The 24629-nt window shown below is 37.4% G+C and overlaps 1 protein-coding gene across 1 annotated transcript in view; it reads left to right on the top strand.

The window, feature by feature from the left end:
* Positions 1-24629, top strand: part of Plxdc2 (plexin domain containing 2) — a 388489-nt gene that overhangs the window by 276945 nt on the left and 86915 nt on the right. Inside the window, exons 6-7 of the mRNA XM_040755447.1 lie at positions 3521-3639; positions 19160-19259. Of these exons, the coding sequence (XP_040611381.1) occupies positions 3521-3639; positions 19160-19259 (219 nt within the window). The remainder of the gene's footprint in view (positions 1-3520; positions 3640-19159; positions 19260-24629) is intronic.

Below are 24629 nucleotides of genomic sequence, written 5' to 3'. Positions count from 1 at the left end.
CATGTAGTTATTGGTGGTAACACTGAGGAAGGTTTATAATGAAAAGAAGTGAGCTGAGCAAGGTAAATTATACAATGTAAAATTTGAGGAGAAAGGAGCACCTGGAACTGTGTTCAAAGAGATAAACAGAGTAAGAAATGGACTAAAGGGAGTGGTGACCTCAGGGCAAGATCCAACCCAGCTAAATTTCCAGTTTGAGAAAGGAATTAAGGAAGAGTTTAGAGCAGGCTGTGCTGGTGTATGCCTTTAATACCAACACTGGGAAAGAAGATGCTAAAGGATCTCTGAATTTCATGACTGCCTGGTCTATAAAGCAACTTCAAGGACAGCCATGCGTAGGCAGTGAAAGTTACCATCAAAACCAAAAAGCTAATGAAGTGGTAATTGAACATGGGAACCATCTTTCAGCCCCAGGAAGCAGTAGAACTTGTCGACTTTGGCCACATGATTCTACCTTTAGATTTAAGAATAGAAGAGAAGGGCTGTGCAATTTGCCTCTTCTAAGGAAAGCTGCTGAGGCCAGGCATGTTTCAGGGGTGTCCCTGAATGGAGGACCAGAGATGCCATTGAGTGAAGCTTTCAAGTTGAAGCCTAGGCTTGGAGACCCCAAGATAATGGAGGAACCAGAGTTATTGGATGCTTGCTGAGGAATGCTAGTAGGAAGTAGAACCAGCCCAAGAGAATGTAGTGTGTTAGAGTCAACAAAGCTGAAAGGAATTGGAGATCTAAAGACCTTTTTGACGTTAGTCATGGAGATGCAGAGTTTGGAGTTTGCCCAGCCAGTTTTCAGCTTTGGCCCAGTATTTCCTCATTATCCTCCTTTCCTATATTTTGAAATAGTAATGTATATCCTGTGCCATTATATGTTGGAAGTAGGTCATCTGGTTTTTTATTTTTATTTTACAGGGGGTTACAGTCTAGAGATTGCATGAATCTCAGAAGAGACATTGAACTTTAGACTTTTAAAATAAGTTTGAGACTGTTGTAGGAGACTATGGGGACTGTCAGCCCCAGTCTAGACCATGGATCAGAAACCATAGCGAAGGGTCCCAGGAGGTCCCAGCTGAGAGCATCTCCAAGTTATTCCAGTGTACATAAAACTTTGCAAACCAGCCAAGCAAGCAAATTGTTTAAAAATCATGGGAAGGGAGATAATGATCTGGTGCAAGATGCATAGCTATCTGGTGCAATTAGAAGTGCTGGAGCTGTAGAACCAGACTTATGGGTTTAGACTACTACTCTGAAGTTGAATGGTCAAGAGTTCTGAGTTTCATAAAACTGCATACAGCTCCCATCCTCCCATGAGGTTTTGCCTGGGTCTCAAAACTTTCATATGCTTTATAATCTTCAGAGTGGTTTTTTTGGGGGAAAAAGTTTTAACTTCTCAATTCGGAGAATCTTGTAGACTGGATAACAGAGATATGCCAATTGGAGTGGCCTGTGCTGTCATATGAGACCACTGTATCATCCAAGCCACAGCTGCTGCCAAGGGCCATGTCTGGGTCCATGGCACTACAGCAGTCAATGTCTGTGGCTCCTGTTGCCACTGAGGGCCATGCAGATTCCGTGGCATGTGGTCAGCCGCTTGAGAACATTTTGGTGTCATAAGGTAATGCTGCCACTGGGGCCATACTTATCTGGTTGGCCTGTGCTGATGAGGCCTCGTGTCAAGCTGCCGCTGAAGACCATGTCAGGATCCATGGTCCTGCTGCAGTTGAGATCTGCGTTGGTGTTCATGCCACGTATTGCCAGGGGAGTCATAGGAATCATGTATGTTGAAATATGAGAGCTGTGCTGAGCCAGCTCTGCCCCTCACTGGCCCTGGGATAGCTGGCCCCTAATCTGGCTAGACACTGTAGCAAAAGAACTAGCTCTGCCCCTCATGGGAGAGCTGCCCAACCCACTGCAAGATGGCCCCACCTCTCACCACAGGAGATCTGACCCTGATTGCACAAACCTAGAAAAACTGTCTCTGCCCATCCTTGAGGGGGAAGCTCCCAGTGGCCTAGAACTACCGACTCAGCTACCATCCAGGACCCACATCCACGACCTTGGGTTGGCTCACCCTAAAATCTACACCATCTCTAACCTGCTAGAGTACCTGAAGGGACTAGTCCTGCAGAACAATAGCCATGGGATCTCATGACTGGAGTAACAGCAGGGTATCTGAGAGGAGTTTTGGTGAGGGTCCAGGGATTATGGAAAGAATGCCAGAGACCTTGAACCAGACCAATAACTCATCACAATGAACATTTTTCCAGTGGGGCTGATTGGACAAAAAGGTATACTGTGTGACACAACAGAGCTCCCAAAGATGTTGGGATAAGGGGAAAGATTTTGGAAAGATGGAGGAGCAAGCTGGGCTTTTTGGGTTTTTTGTTCTCAATTTGGAGGGTTACTTTTTGGGGGGAGATGCTGCAGTGGTGAGGGGCAGATATGAAGGGACTGGGAAGTAAATAGAATTGGGGTGCATGATGTGAAATTCATAAAGAAGCAATAAAGAATTATGTTACTTTTAAAAATATACATTTCAAAATAAACCCAAAGTGGTGCTGATATGGGTGTTTCAAGGTTTACTCTCACAGTCTTTCTATAATTGCATGCATGTGCTAGACACTGGATCAGAATGTGTGTATGAGTAGTGTGTGTGTGTGTGTGTGTGTATGTGAATATGGGAGCACATATATGTATGTGTTACAAACAAATTATATATTTCAAGCAATATATAATGTATATGATGTGTTTAACTAAAGATAAAAGCCAACATTTAGAGCTATGTGAAGGTTACAGCTGTTTATTGTCTTCTTAAAGAATACCCAATGTCAGTGAAACCAAAGCATGAATTCTCATTGGTGACCGGAGTATTTAGCACTGTAAACTAACATTTTTGCCTCAATAGTTTCCTATAAAGGCAAGAATATTAAGGCACCAGAGTTAAGATGAACACCAGAGAAGTTACAGTCTATATCCTTCAAGGGGCCTTCAGGAATCAGCCCAGGACCCTGCAAGCTGCTCTCTAGTCTCCTGAAAGCAAAGAAACAAAAATGCAAACACAGACATAGTTCATAAGAGAGAAGTCTTATTATCTGTAAAAGTGACCTCTTCATTAGAAGAGTAAAATTGTGAGTTCCAAAAGACATGGTTATATCTTTTAAATGTGAGCTTAGCTATTATGTCTAGCCATTCTTTCTTAGCATTTGTCAAAATTATTGGAAATTCATTCAATTTACTATGCTATTTAGAAAGCAGCTCATGGAAATCTAAGCAGATAGTATTCATTAACATTAATGAAATTAAATCCATCATACTGGGCAAGATGCACACGTGCACGTGTGCGCATGCGCACACACACACAAACACACCCCAAATGTTATTTTAGTAACAGAATTTCATTACTCACATACAGTTGAAGTGGGATAATGACCTGATGTGACATCTAGATAAAGGTGTATGCATGCTCTTCCAGAATTGGGCATATATTGTTCTCATGGCATTTCTTCTGTTATCCGTTGGGTTCCAGGCACAGCACTTGTTGTCCAGTGGGATCATGTGCACCTGCAGGATAATTATAACCTGGGAAGCTTCACATTCCAGGCAACACTCCTCATGGATGGACGGATCATCTTTGGATACAAAGAAGTAAGTGACAAGTTGAAGATATTTCTTCCCATTGACCATGACCTTTCTTTTGAATGTAAAGATATTGTAGTCATGGGCTTCAAATCATTTTCTTACTTATTGATTTCTTTTGTTGAATAAAGAACCCTTTTAAAAAATCATTTCTTTTTGCTAAGGACTTCAGGTTAAAATTTGGTTTTCTGATATCATTGGCATTAAGACACAAAGTTATGTAATTAATGAATACTTATAATACTATAAGAAAACTAAGAATAGATGCTGACTTCTAAAGGATTTTTCATCTCTCTATAATTATTTATACTTTTAGGTTCAGTGGGGTCTGGCTTGTTGATTTCTCTGATTGCCAAATATTAGTTGACATGAAAATGAGTGTTTTAGCATTAAGAGTTCCAGGAAACTCACCTATATAATTTTTCCATCTAATATTTATTAAAATGTGATAGATTTAGATTTAAGTAGAGTTAAAATTATTAGGACCTTACTGACCAACTGAACAAGGGAGTTTAAATTATATCTTTTTTATATTAACATACTGGCAAATGAAATTTACTAAATTGTAACCTTAAACTCTGCAGAATGTTGAGACTAGAATAATAATGCATTTGATTCCAATTCTGCTGACAGTATACTGGAGGCTGCTAGATGAATAATATACAAATAAAGTAACAAGAATGGCAGATGTAATTTTTAAGGCAGTTGGTAGTTACAAGAGTGATTCTGATAATGTAAATTAGTAGGTGTGGTTAACACATAGTCACTCAGCGATTGTAATACAGATCCATTCATTGTGATCTTCTCTTTTGAAATCTACCTATGCCATAAAGTGAATAACATAAAACTTAAACTAAATACAACAAATGTTTAAAATCTACCAACTATGCTGGTGATTTTCATTCTTTGGAAAATAATTTTCAACATTGAATTTTATTTCCTTGGGGTACTCTGAAGATAGAGAATGATATGGGTTGTGTCCTGATCTAAATCACTTTATCCAGAGCTAGGTTTAGATATCATTGCCCACTGCTTTCTTATGTAGCCTTCCCTGGAAGCTAGGAATAGTTCTCTGACAATTGATCTTAGCAGCCTCATTCATAGCAGAGATTATTGTACCCTAAGAGATTTTCTGGAACATTAGTGGAACATATAAGAATGGTAGTTTTCAATTATCATGGTTGATTTAATTATTTCTGGAAAGATCAAGGTCAGTAAGTCTGATGCCTTCTATCTTCCCCACTGTCAAAAATGTCAAAACAGATACTTGCCTTCTTATCCCAGCATCACTCTCTAGTATCTATGATCAAAATCTCCATCTCTATCTACACTGTTCTGAAGGACTATCTCACTTTGCAGAGTTCAAGTTATTCTCCTGTTTCCTCTCTGTTCTCAGTTGGCATTGCATAATATTTTTCATAATTGTCCATTTTTACAAAGAAATATTTTTCATTGTGGTTTTCCTGCTTTGTCATGGGGATTTTTAAGATGATAAGTTGTCACCTCGCTTCGTGGACTGGGGCAACATATCTCTAATCTATCCTATAAGTTCACAGAGGTCCTTTGCTTGTTGGTATTTGACTTTGTACCCTTTTTTCAGAGAGCAGTTTCTTTCCTTTTATTTCTGATAACTGTCATACATCTCTCTGTGTAAAACGTATTGCTAAAATGGATGTAGCTCAGTGTAAAGAGAAGCCTTTTCCTTGCCAGCCACTTTGGTTTATCCCCCGCCAGTCTCCTGGGCTCTGCCGTGTTGCAGTCCCCAAATAATACACAAGACGCTGTATTAATTATGAAGCTGTTGGCCTTGGTTGTTTCTTACTGGCTAGCTCTGACTTAAGTATTTATCCCATAATTGTTAATCTAAGTATTTCTCTTACCGGAGAACTTTCCAGGCTTCTTATCCCTATGGCAGTTACATCTTGACTTCCTGTGTTTCTCCTACCCAGAGTCCTCCTCGACTCCTAATCCCACCTATCTTGCTTCCCTATTGGCCAACAGTGCTTTATTGACATATACACAGAACTTCCCCCATCAGCTCAGTGCTAGAATGTTTGTTTAATATAACCAATGTCTTTGGTTCCATCCTCAGAAACGCAAGAAAAAAATGTTTCTGAAATTCTTTTTGTAACATTTTCCAAAATAAGAGTTTTTTTGCAGATTTGGAGAGATGGTTCAGCTGATGAAGTTCTTACTGTGCAGATACACGGACCCGATTTCAATTCCCCAGAACCTGTCCTAAAACAAAATGGGTGTGGTGATATATACTTGTGTTTCTAAGAATGAGAAGGTAGAAACAGGCAAATTCCTAGGGCTCACTCGTAAAACTAGCCTACCCGGAAAACTCAAGGCCAATGAGAGACCCTCTCTAGAAAAATTAGGTAAATTATCCCCTAAAAATAACATCTGTGGAAGATCTCTGACTTACACACACACACACACACACACACACACACACACACACACACACACCACATGTAAACTCCCTGTGAATTTGAGGTAACTAGATGTTCCATGCACTCAAGAAAAATGTTTATTACCATATGACAGCAAAATGTAGTACTTTGCAAAGCTTATCATTCTTTACAATGTACTTATACATGTGGTATCCAGCTGTTCAGCAATCACTAGATGCTGTATAACTTCAATGTTTCATCAAAGCACCAACACAGAGAAGATGAGCAACAAACGCTTGAGGATCGATTATGAAACTGTTTCATACATGATTACTTATATGAATTAAAAAAATAAATGATATACTTAAAGACCCACAATTAGATAAAGTATAATCCAGCCTTAAATCTCCTTCTTTGGTGCCCTTTGCCTCTTGATCTTTTTATTTTCCGACTGTGAATAACAACTTATAAACCAACTTTTTTGCGTTTTCAATAAATTCTTGTTGATATTTGCTGTTAATCATCTTTTTAATTGACTCTCACACATTGTACAGATAGAAGCATAATCAGAAGAGCTATCCCAGTTAGTCTGTAAAGCCATGGTTGAAACAATGTATATTATAAGTAATAACAGTCTATCCAGAATCAAGAACTGAAATTGCAAAGAGGGAAATAAGTACCATTACCTCAGCCCTGACTTGCTTTTTACAAGCTGCCGGTTTTGTTTGATCGGGTTATGTTTGGAGTATGTTTTTTTTTTTTTGCAAGTTAAAACTGATAATGCATTTCATGCCTTAAATTTCATTTCCATTGTACTCTTGATCATGTAAGTTTCTTTGAATGACCATTGGCATACCAGTCAACCAATTCTCAACTTTTCTCAAGGACTTTCAAGCTTCCAAAATATTCATTTTCCAACAGCATTCATTTTTCACAGTGCTAGAGCAGATAAGGATTGATCGATAAATTAGAAAATTGATTCTCATTCCCATAATAATCTTGTTTCTGATAGGATTGCATTAGGGAGTTGCTGCTGCTCCTGAAACTGCATAGATACGGATTTGCACATAGCTCTCGCTGTTTCTTCAGCGGTGTCCAGCTGTTCTCTGCAGCTGTAGAGTGAGAGTTGAAGTAGCAGCATAGATTCTTTCAGATGGTTCCTTCTTCTGAGGTGGTTGGTCTGCATTGTTCAACCAAAGGTTTGAAACCCAGTTTCACATTATATGTTCTTTTTTCATTGGATTGCTTCTTATAGCTAACATCAAAATGGTTTGCTTGGTTTGAATCCAAATAAGAGACACGCAGTTTTTTATTTTTTCCCCTCATATTACCAACTACTGCTCTACTGTATCTTTCAGTCTTGCAGTACTCAATTTCATCTTTTACCAACTGTAGACTTATTTATCTGGATAAATTAAGTACCTTCCTAGCAAAACACCTGTCTTTGAATATATGAATAACAACCCTTCCACAGTTTGTACTCACTCCAGTGTCTGTATTCGTATGAAACTATTTGTGTGTCTATCCCTCTTTCTTTTTCATTCATCAATAATGTCTCATTATATTCTCAGTAATTTTTCATCAAGTTCTAGATCTTTTTTAAATGGTACTAAGAGATACGTTTAGGATTGAAATGTTATCTTCATCTAGGGAACTGGGGGAATGAACAGATTCTCCACTCTCTCCTGGCTTGTGGGCTGCTGCTCTCTCCTGGCTCTTCAGGCTGGTGGGCTGCTGGTTAGCCTTGACTTTAAGACAGTAGTCTTTCAGCCATATCTAATGAAGCACGAATATCTATGGATCCTTTGCCTTAGACACCAGAAGGCACTTTCCTCAGATGAAGACACACTCTGATGTTCTATTACCTTTCTGGGCCCCAGGTCTCTGCTAATCAAGTGTCTTCTGTGGATGTTCTCAAGTACTGCCCTTTCAACCATGGTTTTTGATGGCCATCTCCAAGTTGTTTTGCTTTTCATATTTAATGTGTTTTCCTTGTTTGTCATTAATAGCAGAAACGACATGGAACAAGTTTGTTAGCCATGTCTAGAAGCAGGAGTTTCAGTTACTTTTAATAAAAATTTCCAAAATTGGTAGAAACTCTGGCCTATTTTAAGCAGTTTCTCTATGCCTGGCATTGGCCTCTATGATTAAAATGATACCACCTCTGTCTCTCTCTCTCTCTCTCTCTCTCTCTCTCTCTCTCTCTCTCTCTCTCTCTCTCTCACTCTCTCTCACACTACACATCACACACACACACACACACACACACACAAAACTCAAGAGGTAACTACTTCTTACTAATAAGAAAGCAACCTTAAGTATTCAGACAGGTTAAGTATCTTTCCCAGAATCATGAAACAAAACTTTAACACAAGAAACACAACCTTAGACCCAAAGATTATAGATCTAAATGCAGTGCTACCCTGCCTCCGTACAAATGCCCTTTATTTGTATGACTGGATCACTTACATTGTTATTCTCAACTGCCTTCTCTGTTTGACCATTTTCACATTATTATCCACATAGAGAAATAGGTAAAAGGAGTTTGTCTTCCCACAGAATGTATCATATTATTCACTAGTATTTTCAGTGCGAAGAACATGTATGTAAATTAAATACACCCCTTCTTAGATGGCATAGAGTTAGAAAATCAAATATCTATTTTGTGTTCTGATAATAACTAGCTATGACCCTAAATCCCAAAAGTTTTATATTATTTTCAGTAGTTACTTAAAAGGGAGGATTGCCTTATTACAACTGGCATGAATGGCAATTTGGGGTCTTTTGGTAATCTATGAAACAATTACTTCCTTTAAAAGCTGTACTTCCTTTAAAAGCTGTATTATCTCTAAAGTGTACCTTTGAAGTCTGAAATCTCAGCCTCTCCCAGTACACTAGTTTAGAAGATCCACTTTCTCTCTTGTGCTTCATCTCTCTTGACTTGAAAATGTGTTCTGCTGGTACTCTAGATTTAAACTAGAAAAAGGAAGTGATGCTTTGTAATGAATGATAGATTTGATCATTTCTAATTGGTAAATTTATATAAGAGATAGTTATGGCCATTGGATTACTGTAGTATAATTAAAAAGCCACACAAATGTACAGGGGCATCACAGATAACAGATACCTCCATAGCCTAGGAAGCAGCCTATCATGCCAATTTCCTCAAAGGCAAATCTTAGAGGAAGGTTACTATGGAGAAATGTGGATATTTGTTAAGTGAAAACACACTCAATCTATCCTACCATTGAAGTATTTAAAACTGATACTCCTCAGTGTGGCATTAATTACTTCATTGGTGGAGGGCCTAGGTAATAAATCACCAAGGCCATCCAGTTGTGAGTTTCAGTGGATCTCTTAAGCAGTTAATTTTTTTCTTTGAGGACTATTCCTTTTAGTTTAGCTATAATGACCCTTCATGCATGGTTATAGCCTGGAAATCTTAAGGGTGAACAGTTGTTGAATTGTAGAATTTACGAGGAAAAGATAAAAGAGCCAAAAAGAACTCAATAGTGAAATTATGTATAGAGTAAGTATGTTCTATGTTGGTTGCTATGTGAATAAGAATGTTTTACCTGAGCAAATATAAAACCTATTACACATATGACTAGCAAACTTTATAAATGTGTAGGTAGAAAAGTGATATATGAATATATTTCATGTAAGATATATATACATGTGATATTATACACACACACACACATATATATGGTTTGCTTGTATGTGTAGATATAGATCAATGCTTGAAAAACCAGGAAAGGAAAGCAAAAATGCTGATAAAAAGTTTGTCAAGGAAAACAAACACAGATGATTCTTTGAATTTTAAATATATGCAAATTTTAATTTCCATTGCTTTGTTAGGATCCCATCATTCATACATTTGAATATATATTTTTAGATATCCATATGGAAAATCCGATAATGTTTGAATTTCTATTTCCTCTCCAAATGTAAGAAAGTGCTAAATTGAATGGCTTTCCCTTAACTATCTTCTGATAACAAATGTTGTGGATAAAAATAAATAATGAAATAAAATAGAAAAATTAGAAAAAATTCCATGCTGTGAAGATAATCATTTAGAATCAAGAACTGTTGTTCTAGTGTTGACCCTGCATCTAGATGGTTATGTTGTTCTCAGGTCATTTATGAGATTCTGCTGATGCTGTGTGAGTGTGTGTGTGTGTGTGTGTTGTTTATTTGTGCCTTACTTTTAATGTTTTATGATGGGGAGGGCAGTTACCTATTCTTGCCAATTAGCGATCCATATCTACACTCCTGCTCTGCTGCTCCTTAACCAAAGAACTTCTGGGTCCTTATTGAATGATTTCAATTCACTTCTCAAAGTGTGAAATGTATAATTTCCTGCATCTCTTCTATCTGATTTATTCTCAGACCATGATTCAGAAAGATGCTTTATCTAGCTTTTTTCTCCAGTGGGATCGCATCTCAGGAGTAAGTGTCCCAAATCATGATGAACACTTTGTCGGATGTGCACCCACCTCATGATCTTCTTTTTTTTATTTAGGTTAGAAACAAGCTTGCTTCACATGTCAATCCCAGCTCTGCTCTCCCTCCCCTCCTGCTTCTGTCTCCCCCCACCCAGGACCCCAGTCCCCTATCCAATCTCCACTCACATCCCCAGGGAGGGTGAGGCCCTCCATGGAGGATCTCCAGAGTCTGTCATTTCATCCAGGGCAGGGCCTAGGTTCTCCTTCAAGAATCCAGGCTGACAGAGCATCCCTCATTGTGGGATGGGCAGCCAAAGTCCATTTGTATGCCAGGGATAAATACTACCCAAGGCCCCATAGATTGCCTAGGCCTCCTCACTGACACCCACATTCAGGGGGTCTGGATCAGTCCCATGGTCCACCCAGCCATCAGTGTGGGGTCCAAGAGCTCCCACTTATTCAGGTCAGCTATTTCTGTGGGTTAAACCAGCCCGGTCTTAACCCCTTTGCTCATCAGTTCTCCCTTTCTGTGACTGGATTCTAGGAGTTCAGTTCAGTGTTTAGCTATGGGTGTCTGCCTCTGCTTCTATCAGTTGCTGGATGAAGGTTCTGTTTCCCAGACACTCTGGCAGTGGAATTGTATGCTGGCACTCCCCTGATTCATGCTCTAAAATCCATATATGAGTGAGTTTCTCTTTTTGTGACTAGGTTACCTCACTCAGGATGGTTTCTTCTAGTGCTGCCCATTTGCCTGCAAATTTCAAGATTCCATTGTTTTTTTTTTCCACTTAGTAGTAATCTATTGGTTAAATGTACCACATTTTCTCAATCCACACTTCAGTTGAGGGGCATCAAGGTTGCTTCCAGTTTCTGGCTATTACAAATAATGCTGCTATGAACATAGTCTGTTGTTGTATGCTTGTGCATCTTTTGGGTATATGCCTAAGAGTAGAATTGCTGGGTCTTGTGGTAGACTGATTCCCATTTGCCTGAGGAATCTCCATACTAATTTCCTAAGTGGCTTTATGAATCAGTACTCCCAACAGCAGTGAAGGAGTGTTCCTTTTCTCCACATCCTCTCCAGTATAAGCTGTCACTGTTGTTTTTGATTTTAGCTATTCTGACAGGAATAAAATGGTATCTCAGAGTTGTTTTGATTTGCATTTCCCTGATGGCTAGGGATGTTGAGCACTTTCTTAAGTGCTTCTCAGGCATTTTAGATTCCTCTACTGAGAATTCTCTATTTAGTTCTGTACCCCACTTTTTAATAGGATCTTTGGTGTTTTGGAGACTTACTCCTTGAGTTCTTTTTATATTTTGGAGATCAGCCCTCTGTCAGATGTGGGGTTAGTGAATATCTTTTCCCAATCTGTGGGTTGCCTTCTTGTCTTGCTGATTGTGTCCTTTGCCTTACAGAAGCTTTTGAAATTCAGGAGGTCCCATTTATTAATTGTGGATCTTAGTGTCTGTGCTAATGAAGTTATGTTCATAAAGTGGTCTCCTGTACCAATTAGCTCAAGGGTACCACCTACTTTCTCTTCTAAGAGATTCAGTGTGCCTGGATTTATGTTGAGGTCTTTGATCTATTTTGACTTAAGTTTTGTGCATGGTGATAGACATGGTTCTGTCCGCAGTCTTCTACATGTCAGCCTCCAGTTATGCCAACATCATGCTTTCTTTTTTCCATTGTATAATTTTAGCTTCTTTGCCAAAGATCAGGTGTTCATACATATATGGGGTAATATGCGGTATTCAAATCGATTCCATTGGTCTATCTGTCTATTTTTGTGCCAATAGCAAGCTGATTTGAGGACTAAAGCTCTGTAATACTGCCTCAAGTCAGGGATGGTGATACCTCCAGACACTGCCTTGTTGAATAGGGTTCTTTTGGCTAGCCTGGGTCTTTTGTTTTTCCATATAAAGTTGAGAATTGTTCTTTCAAGAACTGTTAAGAATTGTGCTGGGATTTTAATGGGGATTGCATTAAATCTGTATATTGCTTTTGGTAAGATTACCGTTGTTACTATGTTGATCGTACCTATCCAAAAACATGGGGAACCTCTCCATTTTCTGGTACCTCTTTAATTTCTTTCTTCAAAGACTCAAAATTTTTGTGATACAGGTCTTTCACTTGTTCCATTAGCATTACCCCACGGTATTTTATGTTGTTTGTAGCTATTGTAAAGGGCGATGTTTCTCTTATTTCTTTCTCAGTCATTTTGTCATCTGTATATAGTAGGGCTACTGATATTTTGAGTTGATTTTGCATCCTGCCACTTTGATGATGGTATTTATCAGCTGTAGGAGTTCACAGGTAGAGTTTTTGGGGTCAGTTATATAAACTATCATATCATCTGCAAATAGTGAAAGTTTGATCTCTTTCCAAATTGTATCCCCTTCATCTCCTTTTGTTATCTTATTGCTCTAGCTAGAACTTAAAGGACAATATTGAAAAGGTATGGAGAGATTTGACAGTATTTTATTGAACATTTTTGCATCAATGTTCATGAGGGATATTGGTCTGAAGGTCTCTTTCTTAATTGTGTCTTTGGTATCAAGGTTATTGAAGCCTCATAAAAAGTTAGGCAAAGACCCTTCTGTTTCTATTGTGTGGAAAAGTTTCACAAAAGAATATACCTTCTCAGTGCCACATGTAACCTTCAAAAATCAACCACATACTCAGCAACATATCAAACCTCAACAATTATAAAAAAATTGGAATGGCTCCATGTACCTTATCAGATCACCATGTGATAAAATTAGAATTCAACAACAACACAAATTGCAGAAACCCTACAAACTAATGGAAATTGAATAATGGGCAATTGCACCATTCCTGGGTCAAAGAAGAAATAAAAAAGAAATTAAAGACTTCCTAGAATTCAATGAGAATGAAGACACAACATACCCAAACTTATGGGACACTTTGAAAGCAGTGCTAAGAGGAAAGTTCATAGCACTAAGTGCCCACATGAAGAAACTGGAGAATAGTCACACTAGAGAATTAACAGCACAACTGAAAGCCCTAGAACACAAAGAAGCAAAGTCACCCTGGAATAGAAGCCAGGAAATAATCAAACTGAGGGCTGAAATCAATAAAATTAAAACTAGGAAAACAATACAAAGAATCAATGTAAAGAAGAGTTGGTTCTTTGAGAAAATCAACAAGATAGACAAACCTTTATCTAAACTTCCTAAACGGCACAGTGTGGACATGCAAATTAAGAAAATCAGAAATGAAATGTGAGACATAACAACGGACACTGAGGAAATCCAGAGAATCACCAGGTCATACTTTGAAAACCTGTACTCCACAAAATTTGAAAATTTAAAGGAAATGGGCAATTTTCTGGATAGATATCACTTGCCAAAATTAAATCAAGAACAGATAAGCAATTTAAGTAGACCTACCCCTAAGGAAATAGAAGCAGTTATCAAAAGTCTCCCAACCCCCCCAAAAAGCCCAGATCCAGATGGTCACATTGTCTTCTTTTTCATGAAGTTTAATTCCTAATTTATCAGTTTGGCAGTGAGCAACTTTTAAATGAGAGGTTACAACACTTTGTGAAATTTGTGGTGTGTGAAGAATACGTGATTTGTGTTTCCAACATTTAAATATTAGAGCATTTCAAATTAAAATAATCGTGTATGTTTCTCTCAGGACAGCATGGGGCATGTGGATTTCCATATTGCAGAACAGAGGAAAATGTGCATCAGATTTTCTCTTCACAATTTCTTCTTTCTCATCCCAGGTCCACATTAACTCGTACAGAAATAAAGTCCGCAAGCCCACTTCCTTTAAAGAAGTTAATTTTATTTATCAGCTTCAATCGTTTACTTACGTTCAAGCTTTTAAACAGAATATAGCTATAGCTTGGAACATTACTTGTTTGGTTGCTTTGGCTGTTGGGTAGCTTGTTGTATGTAGCTCAGGCCAAACTCACATTGTTGCTCTTCCTGCTCAAGGCTCCCACATGCTGGAATGCAAGCATGTATCACTACACCATCTTGCAAATTCACTTGTAAATTATAACTCATTTTTCTTTCACATGTTCAAGTTATTGATAATCTCAATAACTTTAAAGTAAAAGGAGTGAAAATATTTCTGTGGATCATTAACAACACTCAGGAAATCAGAAGAATTTTAATGTTAGACTTAAATGAAATCTCTTCTTTTCAGTATAGCTATAGACAACTTGGCTTCAATATTATCTACTTCATGTATTATTTTGTTAATATTATTTTGTTATTTTGAGAGTTGAAATGTGTGTGTGTGTGTATGTGTGTGTATGTGCGCACATGTGAGTGCTATTTGATTTCCTACTGAGTAATGGAGAAATTTGATCTATCATTCCAGGATGATGAGGTAGAAAGTTAAAGGTTCATACATATAAAATGTTAAAATAGAAATCTCTGGTTTCTTGTTGGCTTTTGTTGCTGTTTCTAATACTAAACAACTAAAACACACTACTACTGATTAGCAATTGAACAAAATTGAGTTTCCAGCAATTCTTTCCAGTTCTGATAGTCACCCCTCAGAACACATACACAATTGGGCTCTGGCTGAGATACTGTGCAGCCCTTTAGACAGATAGCAGTCTCTGTAACGAAAACAAATAAATGTTTCAGCAAGCCTTTCAAGACAGAATGAAGAAAATGAAAAATAAAATTCAATGACCTTTGATGTGAAGGCTTGCTTTACCTCAGCCTAGTTCCATGTTCCTTGAGAAAGCTTGTCTCTAAGAAATAAAATGGAGTGTGATAGAACAGGATTCCCAAACACTTCTTTCATGTCCACATGTGAGCTCTGTTTACACACATGCATATGCCTACAGGTATGTATCACACACACACACACACACTCCTCAAAACAGTTTGGGGATTGACAATGTCCTTAATGTTTTCCTGGAAGATTCTAATCTTTTCAGGACAATTTAAGAGATATTTATGTAGAAACACTCATAAAATTTGTGGAAAGGGAATGAAAAGCCCACTAGCACTTTTTTCTTCCTGTTTACTTTTGTCATATGATAGTCAGCGTAAGATGCTGCTATAATGTTAGAAAGCAATATAGATGGTAGAAAACTTGAATTGAGTTAATGAGGATAATTAATCTATCACAGGCAAAATCACTGGAGAAGTGTAGATCTAGAGATAAAATATAAGGGAAGAAAGGAAAGATATAGAGAAGATAAATTTAAAACAAAAGAGGCTTGGGAATGGGAAGAGATGAAAAAAAAGGTAGGGAAGTTAGAATGTATAATCTGGAGATTAAATTGCTAGAAAGATGCAGAATCTAAGACACATGATCTGGAAAACATGGTCTGCTGTGTATACCCAATATACATTAAAACAAAACAGTGTCTTTCAGTTTATGGCTATGTAAATTCCATCCTGAAAATGGGAGAGGAAGAAGCTACTCCCATAACTCACAGTATGGGATAAGGGAAATAGACGACCAATGCCAGTAATTAAACCTTAATTTTGTAATTTTGTTGCAGGTGAATCAAATGGTCCTGGGCACCCCACAGTCACTTATTCACCATATTTTGCACAGTTATAGATTTCTGTCATGGTTTCCATCTATTTACAAAAGTGGTTTTGATGAGGGGTGAGGGCTACACATGTCTGTGTGTATAAAAGGAAGTATTTAGAACACAGAAATGCTATTGGTTTAGGAGCATGACAAAGATTGGTTCTCTCGGGTCTATGGCCTCTTCTTTCCACAGATAGTTGGGTTATGGAGCATTATGGAAGAGGGGGTAGAAAGACTCTAAGAGCCAGAGGATCAGAATGTCTGCTGCTAGACTATGTCTTCGAGACGTGACAGGGTTTCTGTACTCTTAATAGTGCTCCATAGTTTGATAGAATTTTTACCTCATTACTTTGCTTAATTGACAGTAAGCACTGATAATATAGAATTTTAAAGTAGTTGAAAGGTGTTCTGTGATTTAGCATTTTTCCTTTTTTGTCAGTTTTTTGAACCAAAGATTTTCTTGAAAAATCAATAATCATAGCATAGCTGTTATTTTTGACATGGTTGGGTCTTACCAACAACAGATTTATTATTCAAAAAATAAAATTTTGCAGCCAGGTTTTCTTTGTATATTTCTCCATCTTTTTGTATTCTTTAATTTGGGAATCTAATTAAAATACTATTTACACTATGTTAGCATTTCACAACCTAGGGTACAATATTTGATGCTAATATAATTATACTAATATATTACATTATACTAATAAAATGTAATATATTATATATTATGTCACACATTAAATTATATTCTATAATAAATTATATATAATATAACACATATATTTGCAGGTTACAATGTAATATAAAGTAAGTATGTTAGTTAACTTTCTGTCACTAACAAAAAACCTAATAAGGAAAAATGAGTAATTTTTGGGGGGAGGGATTTCAAGTCAGGGTTTCTCTGTATTGTTTTGGAGACTGTCCTGGAACTCACTCTGTGGACCAGGCTGGCCTCAAACTCACAGAGATCTGCCTGCCTCTGCCTCCTGAGTGCTGGGATTAAAGACATGCGCCACCAACGCCTGGCAAAAAGTGGGTAATTTTGATTCCCTGTTTTAGAGGGAATTTTTTGAGATAGCTTTATGTAGTTCAGGATGCCCTCAACCTCAATGTATACCCTTTTATGACCTTTAACTTCTAATCTTCATGCCTCCATCTTCCCAATGATGAATTGCAAGAATGAGCTAATTTTCTCTTTTATTTACATTACTAAAAATTGAAGGGCTTTATGCATGCTATGCAATCACTCAACCAATTTGCCTATATCCCCAATCTAGTATTAATGGTTGAGATACAGAATTAGATGAAATCTTTGCCTTGAGTTCCTTTTGTAGATGCCAGATGGCAGTGCTGGGGAACCCACTGTAGAGCCAAACACTACCTTATTAGCCAGACAGCAAAAGTGGAGAGAAACATTATCTCACAATTTCCTTGAAGAGAATGCCACAACTACGTATCAACTGGCCATTAGGTTTTACTCTTCTCCTTAGTTCTATTACTTACCAATATTACCACCCTGGTGACCAGTCTATGACACATAGTCCTTTGGGAGACATGTAACATACAAATTCTGGAAATGCTCATGAGAAAAATCAATATATTGATTAATACTGAGCCCTGGTTTCTAAGTAACCAAATAAAATATATTACCTAATATTAGTTACGAACAGGACACACTGTTACAAAATTTGCAGTAGTAGACTGTCACTTAAAGGATGAAAGAACATGACTGAAACAATGTAAACATAGGAAATGTCACTTCTGACCATGGATTCAACATGATCCCACAAAGTTCTGAAATAGGGATATCTGTCAAGTTCACCAAATAGCCTTTTACAATTTCAGGATGTCACAGGAAATCAAATGCATTTCTTCATCTTGCTATCGTGTTTGCTATGGACAATACATACTGTAACATCAGATCAAATATATCCTTTAACAAAAATTACTTTAGCCTCTGTGTGTGTGTGTGTGTGTGTGTGTATGTGTGTAAAATTCAGTTAACCAGTTTTCAAGATTCTATTCTCTCCTTCCATCTTCTTTAGAAGCAAAGTCTCTCTAGTTTCCATTGGATTCTCATTTCTTGCTATAGGAATACTGGGATTGCAGATGTATGCCACTGTGCCAGGCTTTTTATATGGGTTCAGGAGATAAAATGCAGGCCATCAAAAAAATGCTATCACCTAACAAGACATTTCTCTGGCCCCTCAAATATAGTTGTTATTGAATTGTCTACAGATGCTCACCAATTTGCTTCTACCTAAGATTTTCTGGTGCATTTGTCCTTTCCTTTTTATTTCCTGCCCTATTAGATATTGAATATGACCTCATTCCTTTTTTTATATATCTGAAACTGGTAATAAACACAGCAATATTTTTTAGTAGAATCCTTCCTAAATCCAGGAGAACAGTCAGAAAGAGGTTCTCATTTGGAACTGATAAATCATGTCTTGTGCCCTAGACTTTCAGCTGAAAATATTAAAAATCTTAAAAGTCATGTGCCATATTCCTGCAAATTCAATTTTAGGCTATAAGACCCTGAGATAATCCATATCACTTTATAAGTTCCTCAGGCACTTCCGTTAGAACAGCCACTTAGAACAATAAGCATTGCATCTGATTGACTTAACTATACTATTAACCAGCCATGTATTAGATGACTAACATAATCACCAATGATGATGTGATTAAATATATGTTATGCAATATACTTATTTTTATAAATCTTTATGCTTATAGGAGTTAGAAAACTCCACAAAATTAAATACAGAATAAAGTCATGTATGAAAACAAATAGTAAAAGAAGAATTTCCATTGTGGCAATTATAGCTAGAATTTGTCATGGTGTACTTGTGTGTGTAATAATTTCATTCCTCCCAACATCAATTCTATTTCTGAGAAACCTATTTCTATCAATATCAATTTGCCAAACTGTAACCAGAAGTTCTTGTGACTTTATTTCATATATGAAATTAACGTAATGTGATCCCAAGGCATTGTCTATTCATTTTCTGTGATATTCCATGTTTGTTCTCTAGTCTCTCATCTCTATTTTCTGATTTTATTCATTAAACTTGATTAGACTACCCCTTGTGTCTGAGTGCCACTTGTGTCTAACACACAGAAATCTGCTTTTTTTCTTTTTCTAGATACCTGTCTTGGTCACACAGATAAGTTCCACCAACCATCCAGTGAAAGTCGGGCTGTCTGATGCATTTGTCGTTGTCCACAGGATCCAGCAAATCCCCAGTAGGTAGAAGAAGGGTAATTGAAATTTGATCCTTCTAGGGGGTCAATTATAAGGGCATTGACCCCTAAAGGTGAACTACACAAAGACTCACTGCTTTTTGTTAATTTGACTATGTGGTTTATGTTACTAACTCTTGTTGGGTTTGTTTATCCCTATTACTCCTAAATTCATAAACTTAGCAGGAGAGAAAAGGCAAGGCTGATCCGAGGACATTTGACTGTGACTGTTTGGGGCCTCTGCCATAGTTGCTCAGTTTTGCAGAGAGAGCTCTCCAACAACAGCATCAAAATGGATGTAAAACAGTGATTAAATCGTTTAGTTGACAGCCTTACAACTTTCTCTGTTTATTTCTTAAATACTTCTATGAGGAAAACAGAATGTTTGTGCCATTTTACACTTAATACATTTCATTAAACCAGGGAATTTAAGCAAAGAAAAATAGAGATGAACCTGTACCTACCAGAGAAGATGCATATCTCCTTTTTGTTTATATTATTTTTCATTTATAGTTTGTGGAGTAAGAGAACAGTCGTTATTTGCAAAGTTTCTCACTAGCTTTGCAGATTCAAATATTACTGGCGGTGTACTTAGACCTAGAGCATGTGCTCTGCATGCACAGAGCCTCTGCATTCATCACAGCCTTAGAGCAAGTAAGATAAATGACCAAGTTAACGTGCTGGCTGTGGCTCGTGCTGTTCTGACCACCTTCTGAGTATTCTGACTTGCCTCCTGTACTGCCAAAATAGTCCTGATGAATCTATCATGGCACTAATCCTGAGAGTGTTTGTTTGCTCCTTTAAAGGTATTTATTTAAAGCAAGGAGTAATAGAAAAATACATTCAGAGTGTAGATCATCAACTTCCCGATTTTCGAGTTCTCTCTTTATTTCATTAGGGATAGACTTAATTTATCACATGTATACGCTGCTTGGGACAGACTTGAAATGATTCTGTTTAATTATGTCACCTCTCAATTGCAAGAAGTAAATGAAGTGGAAACTAGACTCTCCAAAGAAGCAGTGTGGCTGCTAACATTCAAGGATTCTCTTGGCATAGGATGGCATTTATTATAAGTGACAATTCTACTCAGTGAGGAACATGTGTAGACTCCGTTGGGTTTCTCCTTGTTATCTCACAGACCGCAATAGGCAATATTCAAGGGCATTTTTACATCAAGGCAGATTTTTCAGAAACTTAATTGTACTGAGAACAAAGCCAAGATACATTAGTGTGTGTAAGGCAACATAAAGGCTTCCTGACAGAGCTCTTAAATAAGAGGCAGAGTATGAGAGAGTCACGGTTGGCCTCTGTTTGAGGAGGAGTGTCCCCACATTCTTCTTTTCAGGGAAGTTCAATCGGGCATGACTTGAGTCAATTATTCAACTAGAAAAAAGGGAGCACTGTCTTTGGTTTATTTGTTGTTCCTTTTTGTCCTTGGAAGATGGTTTACATGCTGCTTGCTAAGAAGGCACTTTAGAGAATAAGCCCACAAAAGTACAAAATAACTTTATAGTCTATAAAGGTGTTTTCATATGCAATATTATGTTTGGCTTTCCATGATTGTACAGTTGTCCTTAAAGGGTCCTAAAATGTGATTTAGGAAGTGTGGCCATTCTGTGAAAGGATAATCTTAGGGGAAGAATTATCCAAAATATAAATTGCATTAAATAAATTGGTCATAAATAAATACATGGGAATCTTGACAGCAGGTTATGTGTGCTCCTTGGTCTCAGTATACATTTCAAAAACATTACCCAGGCTTAGAGTTCAGAGCCCTTCAGTCCCCAGGCAGCTGCATGCTTGCAATGGCATCCACTGTTCTTGTTGACTTACTATTCATTCCAGGGGCAAAAGACAAGAAGAGCTGTAATCTCATGCTCCCCTCCTGATGCTACATGAGGCCTTGTTGAAGGAAGACAGTTGGAATTGATGACTTCTGCTTTACAATCATTCCAGGAACAAGAAAATGTTAATCTCTTTAAGAATTTGTTCCTGTATTTCAAAGTGAACCAGTGTATCACATGAGCTCCTATAGAAGAAAAGCACAGCTCCAAATCATGATCAACAGGAAGAGAAAAATAACCACACACCTTTTAATGTCAGGAAATAGAATAACCCAAGGTTTGTGTAATACAAAGTATGGTTCCTCCCTCAACTCCCCAGCCTCAGGAAATGAGATGATTGCTAGAGACACATGACTTCCTGTTACTTGTGCTATCAGAATGTAGGTAAATTGTGTTAAGAAGTCTTGCTATCAGGAGTAATCCCTGTGTGGAATAAGAATCCTCTGTTTTTGTTACTGCTTTTCTTGATGACTGTATTTTGAGAATAGCCACTTATTATTAATTAATGGGCAATTTTCCTTTCATAGTTATACTAACTTTCTCTTTAGTGATTGGTCACAGACATTGCTTTTCATATTAACATATGCTAATGACATTTGTTTGCTTCTCTCTCCTTCAAGTTATTTCGAAATTCTGGGGTCTGAGTTTCTTCATCCAGCCTCACTGTTTCCCTGCCCTCGCGCTTAATGAGGAAGGCATTTCCTCAAAGGAAAAAGAAATCACAATGCTGTATGAAAAAAAAACCAGAAACAAAAGAACTAACAATTGTGTCACTAAGTAATGAGAAGTTTAACACACACAAATGAAATTTTAACCAGATGAGCTTTCCCATATAGTTGCTGACCTGACTGAAAGTGCTCTAGCACAAGTCGTGAGAGACAGTTTACAAATTCCTTTGGATATTTCAATTTATACTTCTCACCAGCAATGTGAGAATCTGGTACTTTCATAATATCAAACCCTTTTTTAGAACGGCAACCCCTATGTCTAATCTATTGACCTTTGCTTTCTCAGATATTGTATGTCACAGCCCAGTAAAGACACTCTAATGTGTTCAGGAAAAGAGCTTCAGTTAATTTGCATAGCAACATGTCCTAAACGTTTCTAGCTTGTCTTTGAATTCTAGAAGCCATTTGTATATATTCTGCCACATGCTCAATGTTTTCACGAGTTTGCAGGCTTGAGAAATTTTCCCAGGAGTCAATGAGATTACTTGGAGTGAAACTAAAACAAGCTTAATAAAAATAAGCAGAAAATTGTTTATTTGGTATTAAAAATAGCATTATCTTTAATTCTCAAGGAAGCTATAGCAGAGCAGCACACTGACAAAAAAATCTTTCCTGTATCATTCATCAGATCTGCACTTGAACATGAGCTTACCAGCTGAATGTGGCAAAAACATCTTTCTGTTGTGGCAACTTAACCTTAGGTAAAATGTGGGCTGCCAATTATTTTAAAATAACTTAGGAGTTAATATGATTAATAAAGAATTTCATGCCAGAGTGTACTCAGGTCAACAGTAAACTTTGAAATACAATCATTATAATAATAGCAACTTACAATTTTTTGTTTGACGGTAGGGAACAGTCATTGTAACTTAGCAATTGCAACCATGAAAACACAAATAATCATGTAGATTTTTTTTCTAAATTATTTCATAGAACCCATTTCAAGTGCTTCCAGAAGAGCCTAATTTATTATGGCAGAGTCATCATCAAGTCCTGTCATTCTTTTAGTCAAATCAGTCTATAAATCTCCAGTGAATAGTGTAAGCTGATCTCCATTCTAAATGTGAAGCCCTTGGAAATTTTTCATTCTACAGCATGTAATACTGCTTCCCTTTGCAATACCACTCCATTTGTTTCTCAAGCCTAAACCAGCTCACCAAGCCTCAATGAAAGGATAGATAAACATGTTCTCTTTTGTAAAATGCCATTTTATTAAAGAGCATTATGCAAAATGATATTTCATTTTAATTCATACATCAGTAACATACTTTATATGGTTGCTCCTGACTTGATTTTTTAAAAATGTGTATAGATAGTGATGTGTGTGTGAGAGAGTATGTGTGTGTATGTTTGTGGTAGAATATGTGTCTGTGTATGTGAGGGTATGTATATATATATTCCTGTGTGTGTGTGTGTGTGTGTGTGTGTGTGTGTGTGTGTTTCCATGTCTGTGGTGGAAGAGAGTGTGCTGGTAGCACATCCCTGTGTGTACACTCAGAGAAAGAACAGGTCAGGACTTTATGGGTCTTCTTTTGTCACTCTCTGTTTTATTGCCTTGAGAGTCTACATCGAAACAGAAGCTTCACATTTCCTATAGTCTGGTTAGCCAGGAACTCAGAGGATTTTCCTGTCTGCACATACCCTGCATATCCCTCACATACACAAAAGCTGTTGAGCAGCAATGCCCAGCCTTCTGCTAAGTGGTGGGAATTCACACTTATCTCCTGTGAAGTGAGCAGGTGTGCATGCACTAACGCATCTCCCAGCCAGCCTCCTGAGGGGAACTGAAAGAAGGGAAGGGAGGGAAGGAAGGAAGGAAGGAAGGAAGGAAGGAAGGAAGGAAGGAAGGAAGGAAGGGAGGGAGGGAGGGAGGGAGGGAGGGAGGCAGGGAGGGAGGCAGGGAGGGAGAAAGGGCAGACTCAGAATTCTTTGAAGAATAGAAACCATTGAGTCATAAACTAACACATTTGAGAACTTTCTGTAGGGATTCTATGAACTAGAAAGTTCTCCTTCAGGAATTCTGATTAAGCTATTTCATTTAATTTTTGTACATTCATTGACTTTTCATCTGAGCCTACATGTGCCAGGAGAAACAAGTTTTTACATATTTAAATTGTCTTGATTTATTCAAAGCAGTCACAGACAGAACTTTAACACAAGGGTAACATGCTAAGCATTTGAACATTCACTTGATCAATACACACTTGCTAGCAGGCCCATTTGGACAGGATTAATTGATCTAAGCAAGTGAGGTCAGCACAAAATGCTTTTATATCACACAACCAAGGAATGAAAGACTTCCTCATAGGTGTAAATTTGCTAACCAGTTAGGATTGAGTTGTTTTCTAAATTTTTTAAAAATTATTTTTAACACTTAATTATTTTAACTATCATGACTTGATACTAGTCTGTCTTTACTTTTTTATTTTGTATTTGTCTCAAATTTATACTTTCATTTAATAATTACTTAACTCATATATTACATAAGAAATATTTGCTTTCTTTACACTTACCTACTACATAGGGAGAATTGTTATTTTAACTAATTCTGGTCACCTGCACTTGCATACATGCCAGAATGTTAATTCTGCCAAGAGAACTTTGATATTGAAAACTTTCTTTTCAGTACAGTTTGTACTACTGTGGTTCAGGCTGGATATCTAAATGATTTAACCCTAAATACTATCCACTGTTTGACCAGTTTTGGTTCTAGAGGTAAAAAATATTCATACTCCATTTCTCCAATATTCATTTAATTGAAGCCATCATTTCTTTCTCTGAAAGAAAACTATAATTAA

Source organism: Mesocricetus auratus, unplaced genomic scaffold (assembly GCF_017639785.1).
Source record: "Mesocricetus auratus isolate SY011 unplaced genomic scaffold, BCM_Maur_2.0 Super-Scaffold_100013, whole genome shotgun sequence".
In the NCBI taxonomy this organism is placed as follows: domain Eukaryota; kingdom Metazoa; phylum Chordata; class Mammalia; order Rodentia; family Cricetidae; genus Mesocricetus; species Mesocricetus auratus.
Note: the sequence above shows the minus strand (reverse complement) of the source record. Positions and strands in the feature narration are given on the sequence as shown.